This window comes from Salvia splendens, chromosome 3, assembly GCF_004379255.2.
Source record: "Salvia splendens isolate huo1 chromosome 3, SspV2, whole genome shotgun sequence".
Classification (NCBI taxonomy): Eukaryota; Viridiplantae; Streptophyta; class Magnoliopsida; order Lamiales; family Lamiaceae; genus Salvia; species Salvia splendens.
Window position 1 is genome coordinate 31,680,810 of NC_056034.1, and position 22,766 is coordinate 31,703,575.

The 22,766-nt window shown below is 40.0% G+C and overlaps 1 protein-coding gene across 1 annotated transcript; it reads right to left on the bottom strand.

The window, feature by feature from the left end:
• Positions 1–9,900: 9,900 nt before the first annotated feature.
• Positions 9,901–14,570, bottom strand: LOC121796869. The gene is made up of 5 exons (XM_042195641.1): positions 13,412–14,570; positions 12,702–13,306; positions 12,254–12,650; positions 11,926–12,211; positions 9,901–9,904 (listed from the first exon to the last, which is right to left on the bottom strand). The coding sequence occupies exons 1-5, from the start codon at positions 14,568–14,570 to the stop codon at positions 9,901–9,903; spliced, it is 2,451 nt and encodes an 816-aa protein (XP_042051575.1).
• Positions 14,571–22,766: the final 8,196 nt, after the last annotated feature.

A 22,766-nucleotide genomic window follows, 5' to 3' on the forward strand; every position in this document is an offset into this window, starting at 1 on the left:
GTATGGAAATAAAAATACAGAACAAATATAGAAAAGACAAACAAAAGGAGAAAAACGAATTAGGATGTTTCTGTGAAATGTTCGGTATCGAAAAAATTGAAGCTCCTTCCGCTAAGATCAAAAGGAAAACTAGAAAATTAAAAAAAGAATCACAAAGGCATGATAATTATAAAACAACCCAAGGTAATTTTAGAAGAACAAAGCCTATAAGAAAATTTAAACCAACTAATAATAAAGATAGAAATGAAATAAAATGCTGGTATTGCAAAAAATCAGGACACACTAAAGACCAGTGTTGGAAGAAGAAGAAGAAAAACATCAGGTTATTAAGTAAACAAATTAATAACATGTTAAGAGAAGAAAATAATTCCTCAAACTCTGAAAGTGAGTCAGAAATTGAAGAAATTTAAAACATTTCTGAAAGTAGCAATTACCATAGTAGTATTGATAATGAAAAGGACATTTGCAAAGTTTGCATCAATGCTATTTCCAAAGAAAATAAAGAGACTATTCTTGATCTTGTTCACCAAATTCCTGACAATGAAACAAGGGATGAATACCTTAAGAAATTAAAAGACTTAATTTTTAGGAACCTTCTACTTCCAAAAAGATTAATATCAAGGAACAATTCAGTTTAAATAAATTATGGGATAAATATCCTTATCAAAGCATATCCAAACAAATAACGACAAAGGACCTCCAGAGCGAGATTAACAATCTTAAGAAACAAATTAATAAAGAATTTTATGAATTAAAAGAAAAGAATTTTGAGTTTGAAACAAGACTTTCTGTTATGGAGAATAATGCGGAAGTAAATAATTGGGAAAATCTGGAACAAAATTTAGCAAATGATTCCATGAAAGTCATCCAAGAAGTTATCTATCAAAAATGACATGTTAACATAACTCTTGTTATAAATAATTTCAAAACTAATATTATGGCTTTAGTTGATTCAGGAGCCGATCATAACATAATCAGAGAAGGAATTGTTCCTACCAAATATTGTGATAAAACCAAAGAAAAGCTTTATACAACCAATAATAACCCTTTGAGAATTAAATATAAACTCTCCAAAGCCCATATCTGTAATGAAGGATATTGTTTCAAGAATATTTTCACAATTGTTGAAGATATTACTTATAATATGATTCTAGGAACACCCTTCCTAACTCAAATCTATCCCTTCTATGTTGATGATAATGGCGTCACTACCAATGTCCAAGGAAGAAAAATAAAATTTAAGTTCATTTCTCCTATTCTAAAACAAGAAATCCTTAATCTTCAAAATAGTTCTATTTTCAGACAAATCAATAACATAACCCAAAAACAGAAACAAATAAGCTACTTAAAGAAAGAAATTCCTTTCCAAAGGATTAAAGAGCAACTTGAAACTCCTAAAATCATTTCAAAAATCAAAGAAATAGAGGATAATTTTATCCAAAAGGTTTGTAACGAAGTCCCCAATGCTTTCTGGGAAAGGAAGCATCATATGATTTATCTACCTTATGAAGAAAGTTTTCATGAAAGTAAGATTCCAACAAAATCAAGGCCTATCCAAATGAACCAAGAACTCCTTGAAGTTTGTAAGAAAGAAATCAAGGACTTATTAGGAAAAAAGCTTATTAGGCCTTCAAATTCTCCGTGGAGCTGTTCAGCTTTCTATGTCATGAAACAGGCAGAATTAGAAAGAGGAACTCCCAGACTAGTAATTAATTACAAACCTCTTAATGCAGTTTTAAAATGGATTAGACATCCACTCCCAAATAAGAGAGACCTCATAAATAGACTGTATAGTTCCAAAATATTCTCCAAATTTGATCTTAAGTCAGGATTCTGGCAAATTCAAATTGCTGAGAAGGATAGGTATAAGACAGCCTTCACAGTTCCCTTTGGACATTATGAATGGAATGTAATGCCCTTTGGATTAAAAAATGCCCCCTCAGAATTCCAAAAAATCATGAATGATATTTTAAATCCTTATAGTCAATTCTGCATTGTCTACATTGATGATGTTCTCGTCTTTTCTCAAGATCTTGATCAGCACATAAAACATTTAGGAATTTTCCTAAAGACTATAGAGAAAAATGGTTTAGTCATTTCCACCCCAAAAATGAAACTTTTTCAAACTAATATTAGATTCCTAGGTTACGAGATTGACAAAGGAACCTTTAGACCCATCAGTAGGTCTATTACCTTCACGGACAAATTCCCTGATGAAATCAAAGACAAAACCCAATTACAAAGGTTTTTAGGATGTTTGAACTACATCTCAGATTTCTTTCCCAACCTTAGAGAAACATGCAAACCTCTTTATCAAAGGCTTAAGAAAAACCCCTCAAATTGGACAGAAGAACATACTAATGTTGTCAAAACCATCAAACAACAAGTCAAGACTCTTCCATGTCTTGGGATACCCAATCCAGAAGCCCTTATGATCATAGAAACAGATGCTTCTAACATAGGTTATGGAGGAATTCTAAAACAAAGACTTGATTCAAAAGAAAATCTTGTCAGGTACCATTCTGGTATCTAGAATAATGCACAAATAAATTATTCCGTTATTAAAAAAGAAATTCTATCCATCATTTTATGCATCCAAAAATTCCAAGATGATCTTTATAACAAATTGTTTTTAATAAGGATTGATTGCAAATCCGCAAAAGAAGTTCTTACCAAAGATGTCCAAAATATTGTTTCAAAACAAATTTTTGCCAGGTGTCAAGCAATTTTATCCGTATTTGATTTTGAAATTGAATTCATTAAAGGAGAAAACAATTCTCTACCTGATTTTCTAACTAGAGAATTTCTTCAAGGTCACAACGACAGACTCTAGGACATCCAAGAGACAAAGTATCAAAGACTATGAAGTCTTCCCTTCAAAAGCAACCTCAAAAGCCTTGGTCTCTTCCTCGACCCCAACGACTCCTCAAAAAACCCAATCAAATTCTTTCTAACAGGTTTTCCCCTCTTCAAAACACCCTCGAAATACCTTATAAAACCGCTCTTACCTCAAATATTCCGAAATCCACCAATATTCAAATACCAAACATGCCTGACCCGTTCAAATACTTTCCTAAAGACTGGCATGAAGATTGTGGGATGACTCCTTTCTCCGAGTTTCCTGCCAAACCCTCTCAAATTGATTTCATAAGAAACCGGTTTCCAAATACTTCCCAACTCTGGGAATCTGATGATTGTTTAAAAGATCAGAAGTATTATGAGTTTATTTTAATTTACTCTGACTCAGTTGAAATAACTCATATTTACAACAGATCCAAAGAAATTGAGTATTCAAAATGCATTATCAAAAGAGTCCTTACCACAACCACTTTTGGTGGTCTCAATGAGTTCAAAGTTTTTAACCACCCAGCTCAAGGGTACAATTATATCGATTATAAGAATGCCTGGTTCAGAGCTTTCTTATTGAGATATTTTAATCACTCTTGGTTCATAAGCTTTCATCATAATTGTGAAAAATAGTTCCATGTTTGGTTCCCCGATTGGTGGAGAAAAATGGGATCTTTAATCCAAATTCTCCCTTCTGATGTTCAACAAGGGTTTCATACTTTTGCTGAATATTCTACTCTAAAAAATTTCCAGAAATTCATCATGTTCCATGCGGAATTCAAAGTCCCTTGGATCTTTTCCTGGGATTTCAATTTTGAAAAAATCTTTCCAGACCCTACTCCTTTCTCCTTGACAAGGGTCTACAAAGTTAAGTGGTGGGCTAAGTTCCAAAATCATATTGGAAGTGAATCTGCTGTCAAACAATTTTTTACCACTGGTGAAAAAGTGATTTTCCAAAAGGACAACAAAGAGAAAAACAAGGCAGAAAGAACTAAGAAGGCCAGTACCTCGGAGCCAAATGATTTTCTGAAAAACCTTCCAGAACATATCAAGAGAGACTTCTTTGAATTTATGGCCCAAAAGTCTGTCTCTTCAAAGTCTGAAGAATCGGTCTCTTCTGATCCTATTGGGGGTCAAGACCCCTTTGATTTCTGATGACAGGTTTCTTTAGAAAGAAGAATACTGAAGCATATTCTAGGTTTCTCATTGATAATATCAAAATTGATACCGAAATGGTTACCTCCCTCTCAGAAATTGCAAAGATTGTTCTTGAGGTTCCTCCTGAAGAAGTGGATTTTCCATTTCTTAGAGAAATCATTGATGACATTTTTCATAGAATCAAAAGAATCAAAAGGATGAAAAGAACTCTCAAAATTATCTCCATTATTACTGCAGCTTGATTAGCATTCAGGATGCATCCTCTTTATTATCGCTTTAATTTTGGCAAAGAAATCAGAAGATTGGAACAAGCAATCAAAGACGAGGAGGAAAGTCTCCAGGTTTACTATGAAGTCAGATTTCGAAGAAGTCACCATTTTGATTATTATTATGATGATGAAGAATTCAGAAGTACTCAGTATATCAGGAGATGCAGAAAAAGAATCCAAAGACTTCATCTTATCTTGGCAGCATGATATGGTCCATTTTCAAAAGAGTGTTCAAAGGTCAAGGATGACGGCCATCTTCTTCAAAAGGAAACACCACAATCCCAACAATAATGTAATTTACTGTTTGTAATAGTCTTCCCACTATGTAAATTATTGTGTTTTACGTCACTGCTTACGTTTTTGTAAGATACTGTACTCCTATGTAGCCAGGGTTGTTGGCTATAAATAAGAGGTTTTCTAGGAAGAGAAGCACACCGAGTTCTGATCTCAGACTCATTGCTCTTCTCCCTCCTTCCCTCTGCTACCTTGAAGTTTAATCCAAAGTTAGTTTTCAAAATCTCTTTACTTTCATTCTGTTTTCTTTCATTATACAACATATTTTCAATATGTCTTTCATATTGTTTGATAACGGAATAATTTATCATAACATTCAAATCACAAACCCAACGGTTCTAACCAATACGTTATTACACAATAAGGCTTCTGCCAATACGTGTTCTAACAACAAGGTTTTAACCAATAAGTTTGATGATTCAAAACTATCAGATGATAACATGGGTGCAAATGGTATCAAAGCCTATAAGAAAATTTAAACCAACTAATAATAAAGATAGAAATGAAATAAAATGATGGTATTGCAAAAAATCAGGACACACTGAAGACCAGTGTTGGAAGAGGAAGAAGAAGAAAAACATCAGGTTATTAAGTAAACAAATTAATAGCATGTTAAGAGAAGAAAATAATTCCTCAAACTCTGAAATTAAACAAAAATATCATTTTATCATTTGAAACTATCATTTTGTCCCGTCAAAGTATCATTTTATGATGCAAAAGTATCATTTTATCATCCAAAAATCTAAAACTATCATTATTAAACAAAAGTATCATTTTATCATTTGAAACTATCATTGTATCCCGTCAAAGTATCATTTTATGATGCAAAAGTATCATTTTATCATCCAAAATCTAAAACTATCATTATTAAACAAAAGTATAATTTTATCATTTGAAACTATCATTTTATCCCGTCAAAGTATCATTTTATGATGCAAAAGTATCATTTTATCACCCAAAAATCTAAAACTGTCATTATTAAACAAAAGTATCATTTTATCATTTGAAACTATCATTGTATCCCGTCAAAGTATCATTTTATGAATCAAAAGTATCATTTTATCATCCAAAAATCTAAAACTATCATTATTAAACAAAAATATCATTTTATCATTCGAAACTATCACTGTATCCCGTCAAAGTATCATTTTATCATCCAAAAATCTAAAACTATCATTATTAAACAAAAGTATCATTTTATCATTTGAAACTATCATTGTATCCCGTCAAAGTATCATTTTATGATGCAAAAGTATCATTTTATCATCCAAAAATCTAAAACTATCATTATTAAACAAAAGTATCATTTTATCATTCGAAACTATCATTGTATCCCGTCAAAGTATCATTTTATGATGCAAAAGTATCATTTTATCATCCAAAAATCTAAAACTATCATTATTAAACAAAAGTATCATTTTATCATTTGAAACTATCATTGTATCCCGTCAAAGTATCATTTTATGATGCAAAAGTATCATTTTATCATCCAAAAATCTAAAACTATCATTATTAAACAAAAGTATCATTTTATCATTCGAAACTATCATTGTATCCCGTCAAAGTATCATTTTATGATGCAAAAGTACCATTTTATCATCCAAAAATCTAAAACTATCATTATTAAACAAAAGTATCATTTTATCATTTGAAACTATCATTGTATCCCGTCAAAGTATCATTTTATGATGCAAAAGTATCATTTTATCATCCAAAAATCTAAAACTATCATTATTAAACAAAAGTATCATTTTATCATTCGAAACTATCATTGTATCCCGTCAAAGTATCATTTTATGATGCAAAAGTACCATTTTATCATCCAAAAATCTAAAACTATCATTATTAAACAAAAGTATCATTTTATCATTTGAAACTATCATTGTATCCCGTCAAAGTATCATTTTATGATGCAAAAGTATCATTTTATCATCCAAAAATCTAAAACTATCATTATTAAATAAAAGTATCATTTTATCATTTGAAACTATCATTATATCCCGTCAAAGTATCATTTTATGATGCAAAAGTATCATTTTATCATCCAAAAATCTAAAACTATCATTATTAAACAAAAGTATCATTCTATCCATGCGAGTATCTAATAGGCTGGTAGAAATAAATAAACTTATGAATTATAATAGTAGTATATTATTCTTCTTTCAAATAATGGACATTATTTTTTATATCCAGTGAGTAGATGCGGTTATTAATAACCATTAAAAACATATAAAATCTGATTTTATAAAATTTTGGTAAGAGAGTATATTTATTAAATGAAAATAGAAAGAGTGTCACGACCACATCTCCCTAGTCAAAGAAAGTGCAGCTATTTCGCGACTAAAAATAATAAACTGTCTCAACACATCATATAAGGTACTTAATTTAAGGAAATATTGTCTAGATGTCATCAGGATAACAAAATATTAAAATCAGAGTGAAATATGGGACAATATCTTGACTAAAACTAGTCTAAGTCTATGCAGCGGAAGAGTTCCAAGACAAGTATAACATGTATGGAGACATACTACACCAGCTACCCTTCTATTTATTCAATCTTCTGTCCCAACACCTCCTCTGCCTCGATCGATCAATCTGCACATTAAGGAAAACAATATGCAGGGCTGAGTATTTTATATACTCAGTGGCTTATGCCGAAAACTGGTTTCTTTTAGTTGTCAGCCAAACTGAGTGAACGCGGGGTTTTTCTGAAAATAAGTCCCGGTCACTAAAATCTGTTAATTCTTTCTGAAATAGACTGCAGTCTTTTAACTTTCTGATGATATACCATATCAAGCTGTGTGAATCGGGAATGTGGCCACATTCCACGATCACTGGGTCGGCCAACCTGGCGCTAGCTCATGACCCCTAGACCGGCCAACCTTGCGCTAGCTCACGGTCCGTAAGTGTACACTAGTCCGAGTAGGATTTACTGACCTACTGGGACCCGAATTCGATTTAACAGATAGGCAATCACAAAACAAAACATGGCATGACAACTCATTCAAATAAACATGTTTTTATATAAATATGCTTCAAAAGAAAGAGGAGAAAGAAAGCCCACACCTCAATTGCTTAACTCTTGCAAAATAGGTGCTTCCCTGTCCTGAGATTATACGTCGAGCGACGACGTTCCTTTACAAAAATTAATATACTTGAATTAGGCTTAAAAATTTACTAACCTTGCATGAATGCATGCCTAAGTGTGCTCCTTTATTATTTTATTTCCTTTTTTCTAAAATCAGAAAAATCTTAATTCTTACTTAAGTCAACGATTTAATTTATTCTGAAACTGGCCGATCGGTTCGGGCGTAATAAATTCCCGGGTTATTTTCCTTAAGTATTTTTAAAATACTTTCTGTGACTATTAAAGTCAGTTTTAAAAATTATTTATTGGCTTTTATTTCACTCACTGCTTATAAGTTCTTTTCTTCCGTGGCTTAAGGAATAAATCCCATTATACATTTGAATTTATCCAAGATAAAGGCTTCAACCAATTAAATGGTCCTACTGAAAAGTTTCTCAGGCCCAGAAAGTATTCATCAGCCCAGCCCATACAAAAATAATTACTTGGGCCCCAAATGAAGAATGGTGGAAAAGGCCCAATCTGGAGTTGTACTCCCTAAACACCGTCGCCTCTCTCTCACTTCAACTTCACCGAAAAACCCCAAATCAAAACTCAACCTTAGCTCCTTCAATCTCCCTCTTCCTTTGTCGACACCCCAGCTCACCGCCACCGCCTCTAGCTTCGGCGAGGAACGATCGACATATGGAGGTCTCTCTCTCGGCGGCATTGCTGCTGTCGCGATACCAAGTCGCCGCCGCCTCTACACCGGGTTCGGCGAGTCGTTGCCACTGCATGTTCACGGTGGTGGAGACGCTGCTCATGCCGTCCGTCGGCGTTGCTACTCTGGTCGGGAGTCCTCTGCTTTGGTAACAATATAATCCTCAGCCTGGGGAGGACCATTGCCTCCGTTTTCTCCCGTCAGCGGCGGGTCTCACAGCCCTAGTGGCCATCGGCTCCGTTCACACTCTCATTCTCTCTCCATCGACACCTCCTCAAACTCTCACTCGGGCCTTCAATCTCCGATGAAACAATTTGCGGCGTCTACTTCTCTCCTCCCTCGATTCACCGTCGACAGCCGTGCTCGCGACTCAGCTGTCGGAGTCCAACAGGATCTCTCGCTGCTTCGCGAGGTTTCTGCCGTTGGCGTTCCGGGCGAGGGGCTTAACGCGTCGTCATTGTTGTCCCGTTGCACCTCTGACCCCACGGCTCTTCCTCGGAGTTGGTGACGAGCCGTCCACTTCTCGACGTTTCTCCGAGACGAAGCTAAGTCTTTCCTTCTTAACTTTATTCGGCGTTTATTTTAGAGCCGTAGGTGGCGTTTATTTAATTAGAGATTGTCGGTTGGGAGCTTGAGGAGAGCTCATTCTTAATCCGTCGAGGCATGTAGTGTGAAACGGCTAAGCTGTGGCATTTCCTATTACGCTTATGAGGAGATTGAAGAGATACTTGATCAAGGCATCAATTTCTAGTTTCTTCTAAGTTCTGGTTCTTAGCTATCTACTGCATTTGCCTAAACATGATGCATAAAGGGTGTTGAGGATTTACCTCTTGTGACTGAAGTGTGAGGTTGCTCTTTACTCTTGCTCGGTTCCCCTTCTCTCTGTCTCGGTTCTTCCGCCTTCTCTTTAGCTTGTTATCCACTGAATGAGTAAGTTGAAGTATGGGGAGTGGAACCGAGGGAAATAGCATGTATATATGCTTGGTTTGTAACTGAAAGCTGCACACAGCTGAGAGTTGGCTGGAAAAAGGGATCCATAGGTTATGCAGCTGGTTGTTCTCTCTGCAGCTCTGCAATCTAACTGATTTTGGTATTTTGTGTTGCATTGTACCTTAGCTCATTCATGAGTTTTTGTTTCTTTGCAGGTGCACACTGGAGTGGCATTTGAGTGGCTGATTTCTGGGCTATGGCAGGTAGAAAAGGAGTACAAGCAGCAGAGATTCAGCCTTGCAGAGTGCAGCCCCTGAGGTGCAGATTCTGTTGGCTGGGCCTGTTCCTTTCGCCCAAGTAGTTCGGCCCATCGGACCATCGAAAACGAAACTGGGCCGCAAGCCCGTGCCGGAGAGGCCCTGTGCTAGTTTATTTCTCTCTCTCTTTTTTTTTCCGGTTTCTCTCTATAATGTAATCGAGAACTCTATTTGAAAACTCTCTATTCTTTAACGTGTAAAAATTTGTTCGGTGTATCACTTTTCAGTATTTGTACTTCATTAGCTTGATTTTCTTTAGTTGTACTAATATTCTTATTCAAGGAATAAAATTTCCCTTCATCACCTGTATAAATAAATTCCAGTATTTATTAAATTCGAAAACAAAAACTCGAGATATCTGAGTCTCGGCTATTACATTCTACCCCCCTTAACAAAAATTTCGTCCCGAAATTTTGTCTCGGCTAGGCAAAAAGCTGTGGGTACTTCTCTTTCATCTGGTCCTCGAGCTCCCACGTCGCCTCCTCGCGGTCGTGATGCTTCCAAAGGACTTTCACTGTTACAATATTTTTATTTCGCAGTTCTTTAACTTTTCTGTCCAGAATTGCTTCTGGCTTTTCTTCATAGCTCAAATCTGGTTCTAACACCATCTCTTCTTGGTGCACTATGTGTTTGGGGTCAAACACGTACTTCCTCAACTGTGATACATGAAACACATTATGAACATTCCCAAAGCTTGGCGGAAGCGCTAATCTGTACGCCACAGGGCCGACTGTTTCTAGGATCTCGTAAGGTCCGATAAAACGCGGTTTCAGCTTGCCCTTGACGCCAAATCTGGTTATCCCTTTTGATGGGGATACTTTCAGAAAGACTTTGTCTCCTGCTTTAAACTGTAAATCCGTTCTGCGAGCATCTGCATAGGATTTCTGTCTATCTTGAGCTTCTTTGATTCTCCCTCGGATTTGTCGGACAATTTCTATCATTTCTTCTACCGAGTCCGGTCCGAGAATCCTTCTCTCACCCACCTCATCCCAGTAAAGTGGTGATCTACACTTTTTCCCATATAATGCCTCGTATGGAGCCATGTCAATAGTTGCCTGGTAACTGTTATTGTAGGCGAACTCTATAAGTGGAAGTACTGTCTCCCAGCTTACTCCACGGTCGAGCACTACAGCTCTTAACATATCTTCCAATGTCTGGATCGTCCTTTCGGACTGTCCGTCCGTCTGTGGATGGAATGCTGTGCTGAAATTCAGCTGAGTGCCTAACTCTCGCTGTAGGCTTATCCAAAACCTAGAAGTAAATTTTGAATCTCGATCTGAGGTGATCGTTACTGGAACACCATGTAAGCGTACGATCTCTCGCACGTAAATCTGTGCTAACTTGTCTGAACCGTATGTGATACGAATTGGTATGAAGTGAGCACTTTAGGTGAGACGATCTATAATCACCCAGATGGCAGTGTTTCCCCGCTGTGATTTTGGCAGCCCTGTCACAAAATCCATTGCTATGTGCTCCCATTTCCATTCTGGAATCTCGAGAGGCTGCAACTTCCCATAGGGGCGTTGATGTAAGGCCTTCACTTGCTGGCAGGCCAGACATCGTTCCACAAACGACGCTATGCTTCTCTTCATGCCATCCCACCAAAATTGCTTCTTCAAGTCCTGATACATCTTCGTACTTCCAGGATGGGCAGTATAGGGTGTCTCATGAGCTTCACTCATGATCTCATTTCTGAGTGTCTCCTCATTGGGTACGCATAATCTCCCTTTGAAAGTGAGAGCATTATCCGCCTCTTCGCGGTAGTATTCTCCTTTTCCCGTTCTTACTCTGAGACGGATCTTTTCTAGAGCGTCATCGTCTCTCTGGGCTTCAACGATTCTGGCTCTTAAATCTGGTTCTATGACCAAGGTGGATATTCTGCTGTCCACTGTCTCCGGGGCTCTTACTATTTCCAGCCGCATCTTGGCGAATTCCCGGATAAGCTCTTCCTCTTGTGTGAGGAAAGCAGCCACTTGAGGCACAGTCTTTCTGCTCAAGGCATCCGCTACCACATTGGCTTTTCCTGGGTGGTAGTTTATACCACAGTCGTAGTCTTTGACTAGTTCCAGCCATCTGCGCTGTCTCATATTCAGATCCTTCTGCTCGAAAAAGTATTTGAGACTCTTATGATCTGTGAAGATCTCACATCGAACTCCATAGAGGTGATGTCTCCAAATCTTCAACGCGTGGACCACTGCTGCTAATTCCAGGTCGTGCGTCGGATAGTTCAATTCGTGCGGCCTCAATTGGCGTGAAGCGTACGCTATCACCTTACCCTTCTGCATCAGCACGCACCCGAGTCCGACCTTCGATGCATCTGTATACACCACATAGTCGACTCCCGCTTCTGGCACAACTAAAACTGGCGCTGTGGTCAACTTTTTCTTTAGCAACTGGAAACTTGCTTCACATTCTGGGGTCCAATTGACTTTAACTCCTTTCTTGAGCTGTTGAGTCATCGGCCTCGCTATTTTAGAAAACCCCTCAATGAATCTTCGATAGTATCCTGCCAGACCTAGGAAACTTCGAATTTCATTGGGCGTCGCTGGTGACTGCCAACGTTGCACGGCCTCAACCTTAGCGGGGTCTACTCGGATCCCTTCTGCTGTCACTATGTGTCCAAGGAAGTTCACTTCATTAAGCCAGAACTCACACTTGCTGAACTTAGCATAGAGTTTCTCGGCTCTTATCGTTTCCAAGGTGGCCCTCAAATGTTCTTCGTGTTCCTTTTCGTTCTTCGAGTAGATGAGCACATCATCTATGAAGACCAGAACGAACTTGTCCAGGTACGGGTGGAACACGCGGTTCATTAGGTCCATGAACACAGCTGGAGCATTGGTAAGCCCAAAAGGCATTACCGTGAACTCATAATGGCCATATCTGGTGCGGAACGCAGTCTTTGGTATATCGTCTTGTCGAACTCTCAACTGGTGATAACCCGATCTCAAATCCATCTTCGAGAACACTCCAGCTCCTTGCAGCTGATCGAAGAGGTCATCGATTCTCGGTAAAGGGTACTTGTTCTTGAGGGTTATTTTGTTCAGCTCTCGATAGTCGATACACATCCTTAAGGTGCCATCTTTCTTCTTTACAAAAAGTACTGGTGCGCCCCACGGCGACACACTGGGTCGAATGAAGCCCAGGTCTAGTAGTTCCTGTAATTGCATTTTGAGTTCCTCTAACTCCCTTGGTGCCATTCTGTAAGGCGCCTTCGATATTGGAGCTGATCCTGGTTCCAGATCGATGCTGAACTCCAATTGCCTGTTCGGTGGCAAGCCTGGTAGTTTCTCTGGGAATACATCAGGATATTCTCGTACTATTGCCACGTCCTCAATTTTCTTGTCCTTTCTCTCTTCTTCGTTCAAAAAGACGAGGTATGCAGGGCATCCTTTCCTCATCATGGTTGTTGCTTGTAGGGCAGAAATAATCGACTTGCTTTTCCTCATGGAGATCCCATGAAAGATTACGGGTTCTGTCCCGGGGTATTGTAGTGCTATCTGTCTCTCCTTACAACGGATGGTGGCATAGTTCTCGGCTAACCAATCTATTCCTAGTATAATGTCGACGCTCCACATCAACATCACATGTAAGTTATGAGCTACTAGGTTCAGGTTTCCCATGGAAAATTTTATGTTTGAGCACGTTCGTGAGATATCTATAAGGCCTCCTACGGGTGAGGACACCCTCATACTATGTTCCATCACATCTGTAGGCAAGTTCAAAGTATCCACACAAGATGTTGATATAAAGGAGTGTGATGCACCCGTATCAAACAAAATGGCGATAGGTATGTTGAGGAGAGTTCCCATACCTGCCAAATTGCCTTGCTCCCGTTTCCCTCCCTCGGCCTTGGCCTGCTTCTGCTGCAGTGCGAAGGCTCTTGCCTGTGGGGGAAGTCTCGGGCGTAGCTGTCGTTGAGGACGTGGTGCAGGGAGCATCGCATTCTCTCTCCTTGGTTCAACCTGGAGTGCCCGCAGTTGCGGACGCTGTCCTCCCATTCCAGTCGCCTTGCTCGGGCAGTTTCTGGCAAAATATCCCTTCTGCCCGCAGTGGAAACACCCATCAGTCCCGACCTTACACTCGCCGTCATGTCTCTTCGAGCATCTCGCACATTGAGGTGCCTGGGCTCGGCGCTCTACAGTTGTAGTCGGGGCTGTTTGGTACCAATGGTTCTGCTGTGGCTTAGGGGCAAACTGTGGTTTCTTAGCCTCAGTCGGGACTCGGTCTCCTTCCCACTTCCTCTTTTCTCGAGGGAACTGCTGCTGTGGCGGCGGTGGAGCAGTGGTGACATGTGTCGTCGGCCTCTCTTTGGGCATAGCTGCCTCAATGTCCAGGGCCCGGCCCAATGACTCGGCATAAGACAGACCTCCATGACTGGCCAGAGCCATTCTTATTTCCGATCTCAGGCCAGTACAGAACTTTTCGGCCATTTTCTCGTCCGTGTCTACTAGTCCGGGCGCATAGCGTGACATGTCACAGAACAATCTATCGTACTCGATCACTGACATTTTTCCCTGTTTCAAACTGTAAAACTCCACCTCTTTGGCCTTGCGGTAGCTCTTGGGGACGTACTTGCCGTACAGTTCATTCTTAAACTCCTCCCAGGTCAGGTGTTCCAACTGTTCACGAGTCATAACCTTTCGCCTGGCTTCCCACCAGAAGTCGGCGGACTCAACCAACTGAAACTTCACACATGAGAGTCGCTCTCTGTCAGTGCACTGAAGAAAATCAAAGATGCGCTCAATCGCACGCACCCAGGTCTCTGCCGTAGCTGGATTTCCCACACCATTGAACACAGGTGGGTTCTGTTTGAGGAATATTTCTTCCACTCGCCTCTCTGGTACTACAGGAGGCGGTGGTGGAGGAGGTGGTGGTTGAGCTCCTGCTCCCCCAGCTTGGTTTCTCTGGGGTACATGTTCTGGTGCTTGCGCGTACCTTCCTGGCCTGCCTGCTTGTCTTCTGGGAGGCATTCTGTTTATAAAACGATATCAGTACTGGTTATTCACCCCCCTTTTTTTGCAAAGTCTGTATTTCCTTAAGATTCATTTCATATCTCATGCATTTTCTTTCATGCATATGTTTAACAAAATCAAATAGGAGTCATAAAGTGGCACATCATATGCATTCGTCATAAAGTGGGAAAATTGCCTCTCACGAGGTCTTAATATCTTTTACATATGACATCACTGCAGTTCTTACAAAAGAAAGGGAAACTAATCTACTAAGCTAGCACGGCTATGTCCCGCCTGACCGACCCCTACTCCAAGTCACTGTCGATCCACATCGGGTCGTCGTGGCTTGTTCCAGGGAGGGGCATCTCTATAGGTGACCATACCTCCTCCTCGCCTTCGGAGGCGACGACTGGCTGCGGGATCTCTGGGGCCATGCAAGGCGCCACTGGTATGTCGAGGTCGGAGACGAAATCCTTGTCCACATGCTTGGCGTAGTAGTATAGCCCCTTGTAGAACGCCTCATCTACTGGGTGGAGGGGCTGCTCCAACTCCTCGGGAAATGGCTCCATGGGTGGTGGAGGAACCTCTGGTGGTGGCTCGAGGGGCTGTGGAGGGTTGACCCCCACTATCTGGCCCGCATGACTGCCAATCTGCGGCTCCTCGCCATCGTCATCGTCCCCTACTATGTCCTCCTCGGGATCCTCCTCCTCTGGATCCTCTTCCTCTGGATCCTCCTCGCTCTCTCCACCCCCGGTACCGCTCTCTATCTGCTTAACCTCGTCGCTGGACTCCGACACATCCCCCATCTCTGCCCCACCTCTGCGACGGCCGGGGACTCGGGACGACTGTCCCTCCTCGAACACCCCGTCTGCCGCCCGCATCAGGGCCAAAGGTGGCAGGCTACGAAACCGCTCACTCCCCGGGGCCTGCATGTCTGGCAGGGGTCCGTTCCCAAAGTGGAAGCACCCTGCCGAGACCGCACTCAAGAAGCCCGGCATGTTTCCTGTCGGCTCATAGGTCGGAGGTCGCGAAGAAGTATACAACTGGGCTGTGGTCGCCATCCACCCCTGCCACTCCGGTGGGAACAACTCCACCAGTCTCACGATGCCCTCGTAGGGCTTCACCCCGTGCCAATTCGCCTCATCCCATAGCTTACCATAATGGGCGACGAATTCGGCAAGAGTGTCCCCGTGGCAACGCCGGTACGTCCTGTAGTAACGCACCACCGCATCTGGGTCAGCACCTGTCCGGAGTGGGCGTCGGTGGGTAAAACGCTGTCGTGCCATCTCTACATAAAAGAAGAAAAGCCCTCAAAACGGCTCGTAACTGAAAGTATGCATATACAAGTAAGTAAAAGCGGTATAAAAGATGGTATGAATAGAGTCGCTGTCTCTCGAAGAGGTTGTACTAGGTCTGTCTGTGACTATATCTTATAACCGGCTAGTATACATATATATCTGTTCGTGAAAGAAAAAAAAAAAAAAAAAAAATCCGTGTTCTAAGGATTTGACTTCCTTTCATTGCTGTCTAAAGATCGTACGTTGGTACTTTCTGTTTCATTGTTACTTTCTCATAATTCCTTGGAATTAGGGCTTCTCCCTAACTGATGAGTTCAGTTGGTCTCGTCGCCCTGGAAGGCGGTAATAAATTCTCGTCCTGCTAGTACTTGGTCCTATATGTCTCACCTAAGGTACTTCTCTAAAGCACTCTAGGTTCGCATATATAGTCCACATGGCACTTATACATTCATGTCAAGCTCGTAAGTCACAGGTACCTTAAGCATATCTCATGCAAAGTATCAGCTATCACGTTGCATCTTGCAAACATCTCAAATAAATATTTTCGTTCCCATAAAGGGCTGTGAAAAATTCATTTCTTTTTCTGAAAATCTCATGAAATTCATTTTCATTCTTAAATGCCAAAAAAAAATATTTTTCTTTCTTTAAAATTTTCTTTTCTGGACGAGCGGGCGTCGACCCCAGGTTCTGCTGCAGTTGATCGTGTCGAGCTGAGGTGTTGGGATCTTGTACTTAACATTATGTTCATTTTCTAGCCTAGTACTATCTTTTCTAGACTGAGGCTTAGAAGGAAGGTTCTTGGGTCAGAGCGAAAGAAAAGTGCTCTGATACCACTCTGTCACGACCACATCTCCCTAGTCAAAGAAAGTGCAGCTATTTCGCGACTAAAAATAATAAACTGTCTCAACACATCATATAAGTTACTTAATTTAAGGAAATATTGTCTAGATGTCATCAGGATAACAAAATATTAAAATCAGAGTGAAATATGGGACAATATCTTGACTAAAACTAGTCTAAGTCTATGCAGCGGAAGAGTTCCAAGACAAGTATAACATGTATGGAGACATACTACACCAGCTACCCTTCTTTTATTCAATCTTCTGTCCCAACACCTCCTCTGCCTCGATCGATCAATCTGCACATTAAGGAAAACAATATGCAGGGCTGAGTATTTTATATACTCAGTGGCTTATGCCGAAAACTGGTTTCTTTTAGTTGTCAGCCAAACTGAGTGAACGCGGGGTTTTTCTGAAAATAAGTCCCGGTCACTAAAATCTGTTAATTCTTTCTGAAATAGACTGCAGTCTTTTAACTTTCTGATGATATACCATATCAAGCTGTGTGAATCGGGAATGTGGCCACATTCCACGATCACTGGGTCGGCCAACCTGGCGCTAGCTCACGACCCCTAGACCGGCCAACCTTGCGCTAGCTCACGGTCCGTAAGTGTACACTAGTCCGAGTAGGATTTACTGACCTACTGGGACCCGAATTCGATTTAACAGATAGGCAATCACAAAACAAAACATGGCATGACAACTCATTCAAATAAACATGTTTTTATATAAATATGCTTCAAAAGAAAGAGGAGAAAGAAAGCCCACACCTCAATTGCTTAACTCTTGCAAAGTAGGTGCTTCCCTGTCCTGAGATTATACGTCGAGCGACGACGTTCCTTTACAAAAATTAATATACTTGAATTAGGCTTAACTAATTTACTAACCTTGCATGAATGCATGCCTAAGTGTGCTCCTTTATTATTTTATTTCCTTTTTTCTAAAATCAGAAAAATCTTAATTCTTACTTAAGTCAACGATTTAATTTATTCTGAAACTGGCCGATCGGTTCGGGCGTAATAAATTCCCGGGTTATTTTCCTTAAGTATTTTTAAAATACTTTCTGTGACTATTAAAGTCAGTTTTAAAAATTATTTATTGGCTTTTATTTCACTCACTGCTTATAAGTTCTTTTCTTCCGTGGCTTAAGGAATAAATCCCATTATACATTTGAATTTATCCAAGATAAAGGCTTCAACCAATTAAATGGTCCTACTGAAAAGTTTCTCAGGCCCAGAAAGTATTCATCAGCCCAGCCCATACAAAAATAATTACTTGGGCCCCAAATGAAGAATGGTGGAAAAGGCCCAATCTGGAGTTGTACTCCCTAAACACCGTCGCCTCTCTCTCACTTCAACTTCACCGAAAAACCCCAAATCAAAACTCAACCTTAGCTCCTTCAATCTCCCTCTTCCTTTGTCGACACCCCAGCTCACCGCCACCGCCTCTAGCTTCGGCGAGGAACGATCGACATATGGAGGTCTCTCTCTCGGCGGCATTGCTGCTGTCGCGATACCAAGTCGCCGCCGCCTCTACACCGGGTTCGGCGAGTCGTTGCCACTGCATGTTCACGGTGGTGGAGACGCTGCTCATGCCGTCCGTCGGCGTTGCTACTCTGGTCGGGAGTCCTCTGCTTTGGTAACAATATAATCCTCAGCCTGGGGAGGACCATTGCCTCCGTTTTCTCCCGTCAGCGGCGGGTCTCACAGCCCTAGTGGCCATCGGCTCCGTTCACACTCTCATTCTCTCTCCATCGACACCTCCTCAAACTCTCACTCGGGCCTTCAATCTCCGATGAAACAATTTGCGGCGTCTACTTCTCTCCTCCCTCGATTCACCGTCGACAGCCGTGCTCGCGACTCAGCTGTCGGAGTCCAACAGGATCTCTCGCTGCTTCGCGAGGTTTCTGCCGTTGGCGTTCCGGGCGAGGGGCTTAACGCGTCGTCATTGTTGTCCCGTTGCACCTCTGACCCCACGGCTCTTCCTCGGAGGCGGTGACGAGCCGTCCACTTCTCGACGTTTCTCCGAGACGAAGCTAAGTCTTTCCTTCTTAACTTTATTCGGCGTTTATTTTAGAGCCGTAGGTGGCGTTTATTTAATTAGAGATTGTCGGTTGGGAGCTTGAGGAGAGCTCATTCTTAAATCCGTCGAGGCATGTAGTGTGAAACGGCTAAGCTGTGGCATTTCCTATTATGCTTATGAGGAGATTGAAGAGATACTTGATCAAGGCATCAATTTCTAGTTTCTTCTAAGTTCTGGTTCTTAGCTATCTACTGCATTTGCCTAAACATGATGCATAAAGGGTGTTGAGGATTTACCTCTTGTGACTGAAGTGTGAGGTTGCTCTTTACTCTTGCTCGGTTCCCCTTCTCTCTGTCTCGGTTCTTCCGCCTTCTCTTTAGCTTGTTATCCACTGAATGAGTAAGTTGAAGTATGGGGAGTGGAACCGAGGGAAATAGCATGTATATATGCTTGGTTTGTAACTGAAAGCTGCACACAGCTGAGAGTTGGCTGGAAAAAGGGATCCATAGGTTATGCAGCTGGCTGTTCTCTCTGCAGCTCTGCAATCTAACTGATTTTGGTATTTTGTGTTGCATTGTACCTTAGCTCATTCATGAGTTTTTGTTTCTTTGCAGGTGCACACTGGAGTGGCATTTGAGTGGCTGATTTCTGGGCTATGGCAGGTAGAAAAGGAGTACAAGCAGCAGAGATTCAGCCTTGCAGAGTGCAGCCCCTGAGGTGCAGATTCTGTTGGCTGGGCCTGTTCCTTTCGCCCAAGTAGTTCGGCCCATCGGACCATCGAAAACGAAACTGGGCCGCAAGCCCGTGCCGGAGAGGCCCAGTGCTAGTTTATTTCTCTCTCTTTTTTTTTCCGGTTTCTCTCTATAATGTAATCGAGAACTCTATTTGAAAACTCTCTTTTCTTTAACGTGTAAAAATTTGTTCGGTGTATTACTTTTCAGTATTTGTACTTCATTAGCTTGATTTTCTTTAGTTGTACTAATATTCTTATTCAAGGAATAAAATTTCCCTTCATCACCTGTATAAATAAATTCCAGTATTTATTAAATTCGAAAACAAAAACTCGAGATATCTGAGTCTCGGCTATTACAAAGTGGGCAAAAAGATTTAATTACAAACCATAATTGTAGCTCTTTTATTCACACCTAATTAAAATTCAGCAACCTCAGAGTAACTTGGTAAATTATTGCAAATCCTCAAACAAGGGCTGACAAAAAGGGCTGACATTTATACGGGACACAGAGCACACTTCGAAATTCACTCAGTAAATTTTTCATACCAAAATTCGATCGTTTGTTAGGTCAATCAAACATCAGGAAATATTGTTCGAATGTCACAGATTTCAGACTCACAATTTCGAAATTAGGGTTTCTTTCCCAATCATCCAAACACAAATTCTCATGCTTATAACACACCATCATGCTTGATAAGACTCTTAAACATGTTTGCACATAAACTTAGATCATTCACCAAAGATTTAAATCAAACTTCACCCAATTCAATCAAAAATCGCATAACTATCAAAGTTCTCAACCAAACTCACTTTCCCACCGATTAACTTTGCGATCTATGATTCCTACACCCACTACATGCATGTAGGATTCAAGAACATGGTTCAAACGAAAGGAATGAGGAAAAGTGAGCAAATATACCTTCTTTGACAAAAATGAATCGGTGGAAACAATGAACGATGCGATTCGTCGGAGACTCTTGAAAATAACTTCAATGGTTGCAAGAACAAGGCTTGATTGGAGGATTTTTGGAGAGAAATAGTGGGAGAGGAGGGACAAACGTGTGAGGGAAAGAGATGGAGAGGGGTGGACGATTTTGGTGAGGGAGAGTGGGGGCTAGGGTTTGTTTAAGTGGTATTTATATTCTAGGTTTAAGTCCATGAGTAAATTAAATAAATAATTTGTGGAGAATTAAAATATAGGCTAATGAATAAAAATTCCACAATTATAAGAAGCCTAATTTTTGAAAATTAGGGCTGCAATTAAACAAGGATTTTTTTTTATTTTTACTTGGAGAGAAATAAATCCACAATTTAGGAAATAAAACAATGAGTATTCCATAAATAAGGGAACAAAATAAATTAAATCTCCAAGTAGGAAAAATGACGTAAGGGCCGAAAATTTAAGGGGAATTGCACAAGGGAATTATTTAAATCCTCAATTAAATAGGATAGGATTTAAATTTGGTAATTTCTTTATGGGAAAAAGGCTCCCATAAAATAGGTAACAAATAATTATATTCCCACAAGGAAAAATACTAGTGTAGGGCGTGTGACATGAAGGATACAACATAAGAAAATGTTCACATCCCCAATTAATTTGGCATAGGTATTAGTATGGTATTTAATTGAATAAAAAGGGATCCCACAAAATAGGAAATAAATAAATTATCCTCCAAAAATTAGTGAAGGGGCCGGAAATTATTAGGCTTAAATAGCCAAGGAAATATTTCAACTCTCTATTTATTTTGGGTGAAGAAATAATAGGTGGCATGATTTAATTGGATTTAATTCAAAAGAAAGGAGTCAACAAAGCACCAATTAAATCAAAGAAAATAATTCATCCTCCTATTTTAAATAGGAGATTTTCGAAACTCCCAAGGATAATAGGCTAGAGTTCGAATTTCATGTAGTACCATTTAGGGATCATTTGGTTTGGATTTAATTTGGATAAATATCCCAAAATAATTAATTAAATCCAAGAAATGAAATACTATTTCAATAATTAGGAAGGGCCGAAAATTCCCATGAATTGGCTCGAAAAATATAAATGCATGATCCTACTAATTATTTTCCCCACATTGAAAAATATAAAATATCAAGCACTTCATTCCACATCACTCACGATAATTATTTCACGCAATTCACTTAATCTCATAGAAACAAAAGTTTCATAATTGAAAATTTCAAATAAACATATAAAAAGAGTCACAAAAATTTGGGATGTTACACTTTTGTTCTATTGTTTTTTTTAATCTCGGCCATTCGTTCTGAAGATCTAACGGCCCCAAATAATGCCAAATTATGTTAAATTAAATCATTAAAAATTGCGAGAAGGCTATTTTAGGGAATCGACGTTGGTGGTTGTTATGGAAAATCACATGATTTTCTCTTCCAATATCATCGGTTATTTTGAATGGAGATCACGTTCAATTTGTGGTATCTTCCAAAAATTTATGCATCTGCACTCCACAAATATCATCGCGCCTGAAGTTCGTCTCCGGATTTGGTTATTGAAGAAATTTATATATTGCATTGCAACGGTTCGTCGTCGATTTCTGGGTGTGCCTCGTTGGTGTTTGTTATTAATTGAACAATGGAAGAAGGTACATATCGTTTTTGTTCCAATACTGTGTTCGCCTACTTCTTCGCAGATTGCAGAATTTCTGGTGTAGTAAATCGTATGTGATTTATGGTTTTGTTAACAAAAGTCACGCATACTATAGTAAATTATTAGGTTCACTGCGCAATCGTATTTGTTTTTTGGTGTTGTTAACCAAAGTTTATGAGTTTCATTCATTGGTCGAAGGTTGAGGGGAGCCTAAAAAACGTAATGTACATAGTCTAGTATGTAGTGTTTGTATAGAGTTATGTAATGCATAATCTGTGATGTATCATGTAGTATAATGCGTAGTTTAGTTTCTGTAATGGATTATTTGTGATATGTAATGAACATTTATCCTGACCCGTTTAATATAAGTTTTGCCGTGTGTCTATGTTTGGCGAACGAAGCTTGTTTTCCCTAAGGGTTTGACAAGCCTAGGGGCTAGGGTGTAGTATGTTCTAAGTCTAAAAAACCTTGTCCAAATACACGAGCTGGAGTAATTCGTCTGGGGTTGCACATGCATAGCGCATAGGTATTTTTCAAAACAGATATACATAATGTACATATTGTGTAGTATAATGTGTTGTTTAGTTTCTGTAATGCATTATTTGTTATATGTAATGAACATTTATCCTGACCCGTTTAATATAAGTTTTGCCGTGTGTCGATGTTTGGCGAACGAAGCTTGTTTTCCCTAAGGGTTTGACAAGCCTAGGGGCT

Coding starts and splice junctions, on each gene's coding strand:
- LOC121796869 (XM_042195641.1), bottom strand. CDS start 14,570: ATGCCTCCCAGAAGACAAGCAGGCAGGCCAGGAAGGTACGCGCAAGCA. Junction 13,307..13,411: donor GGAGCAAGGCAATTTGGCAG/GTATGGGAACTC, acceptor ACTTGCCTACAG/ATGTGATGGAACATAGTATG. Junction 12,651..12,701: donor TGTCGCCGTGGGGCGCACCA/GTACTTTTTGTA, acceptor TGTATCGACTAT/CGAGAGCTGAACAAAATAAC.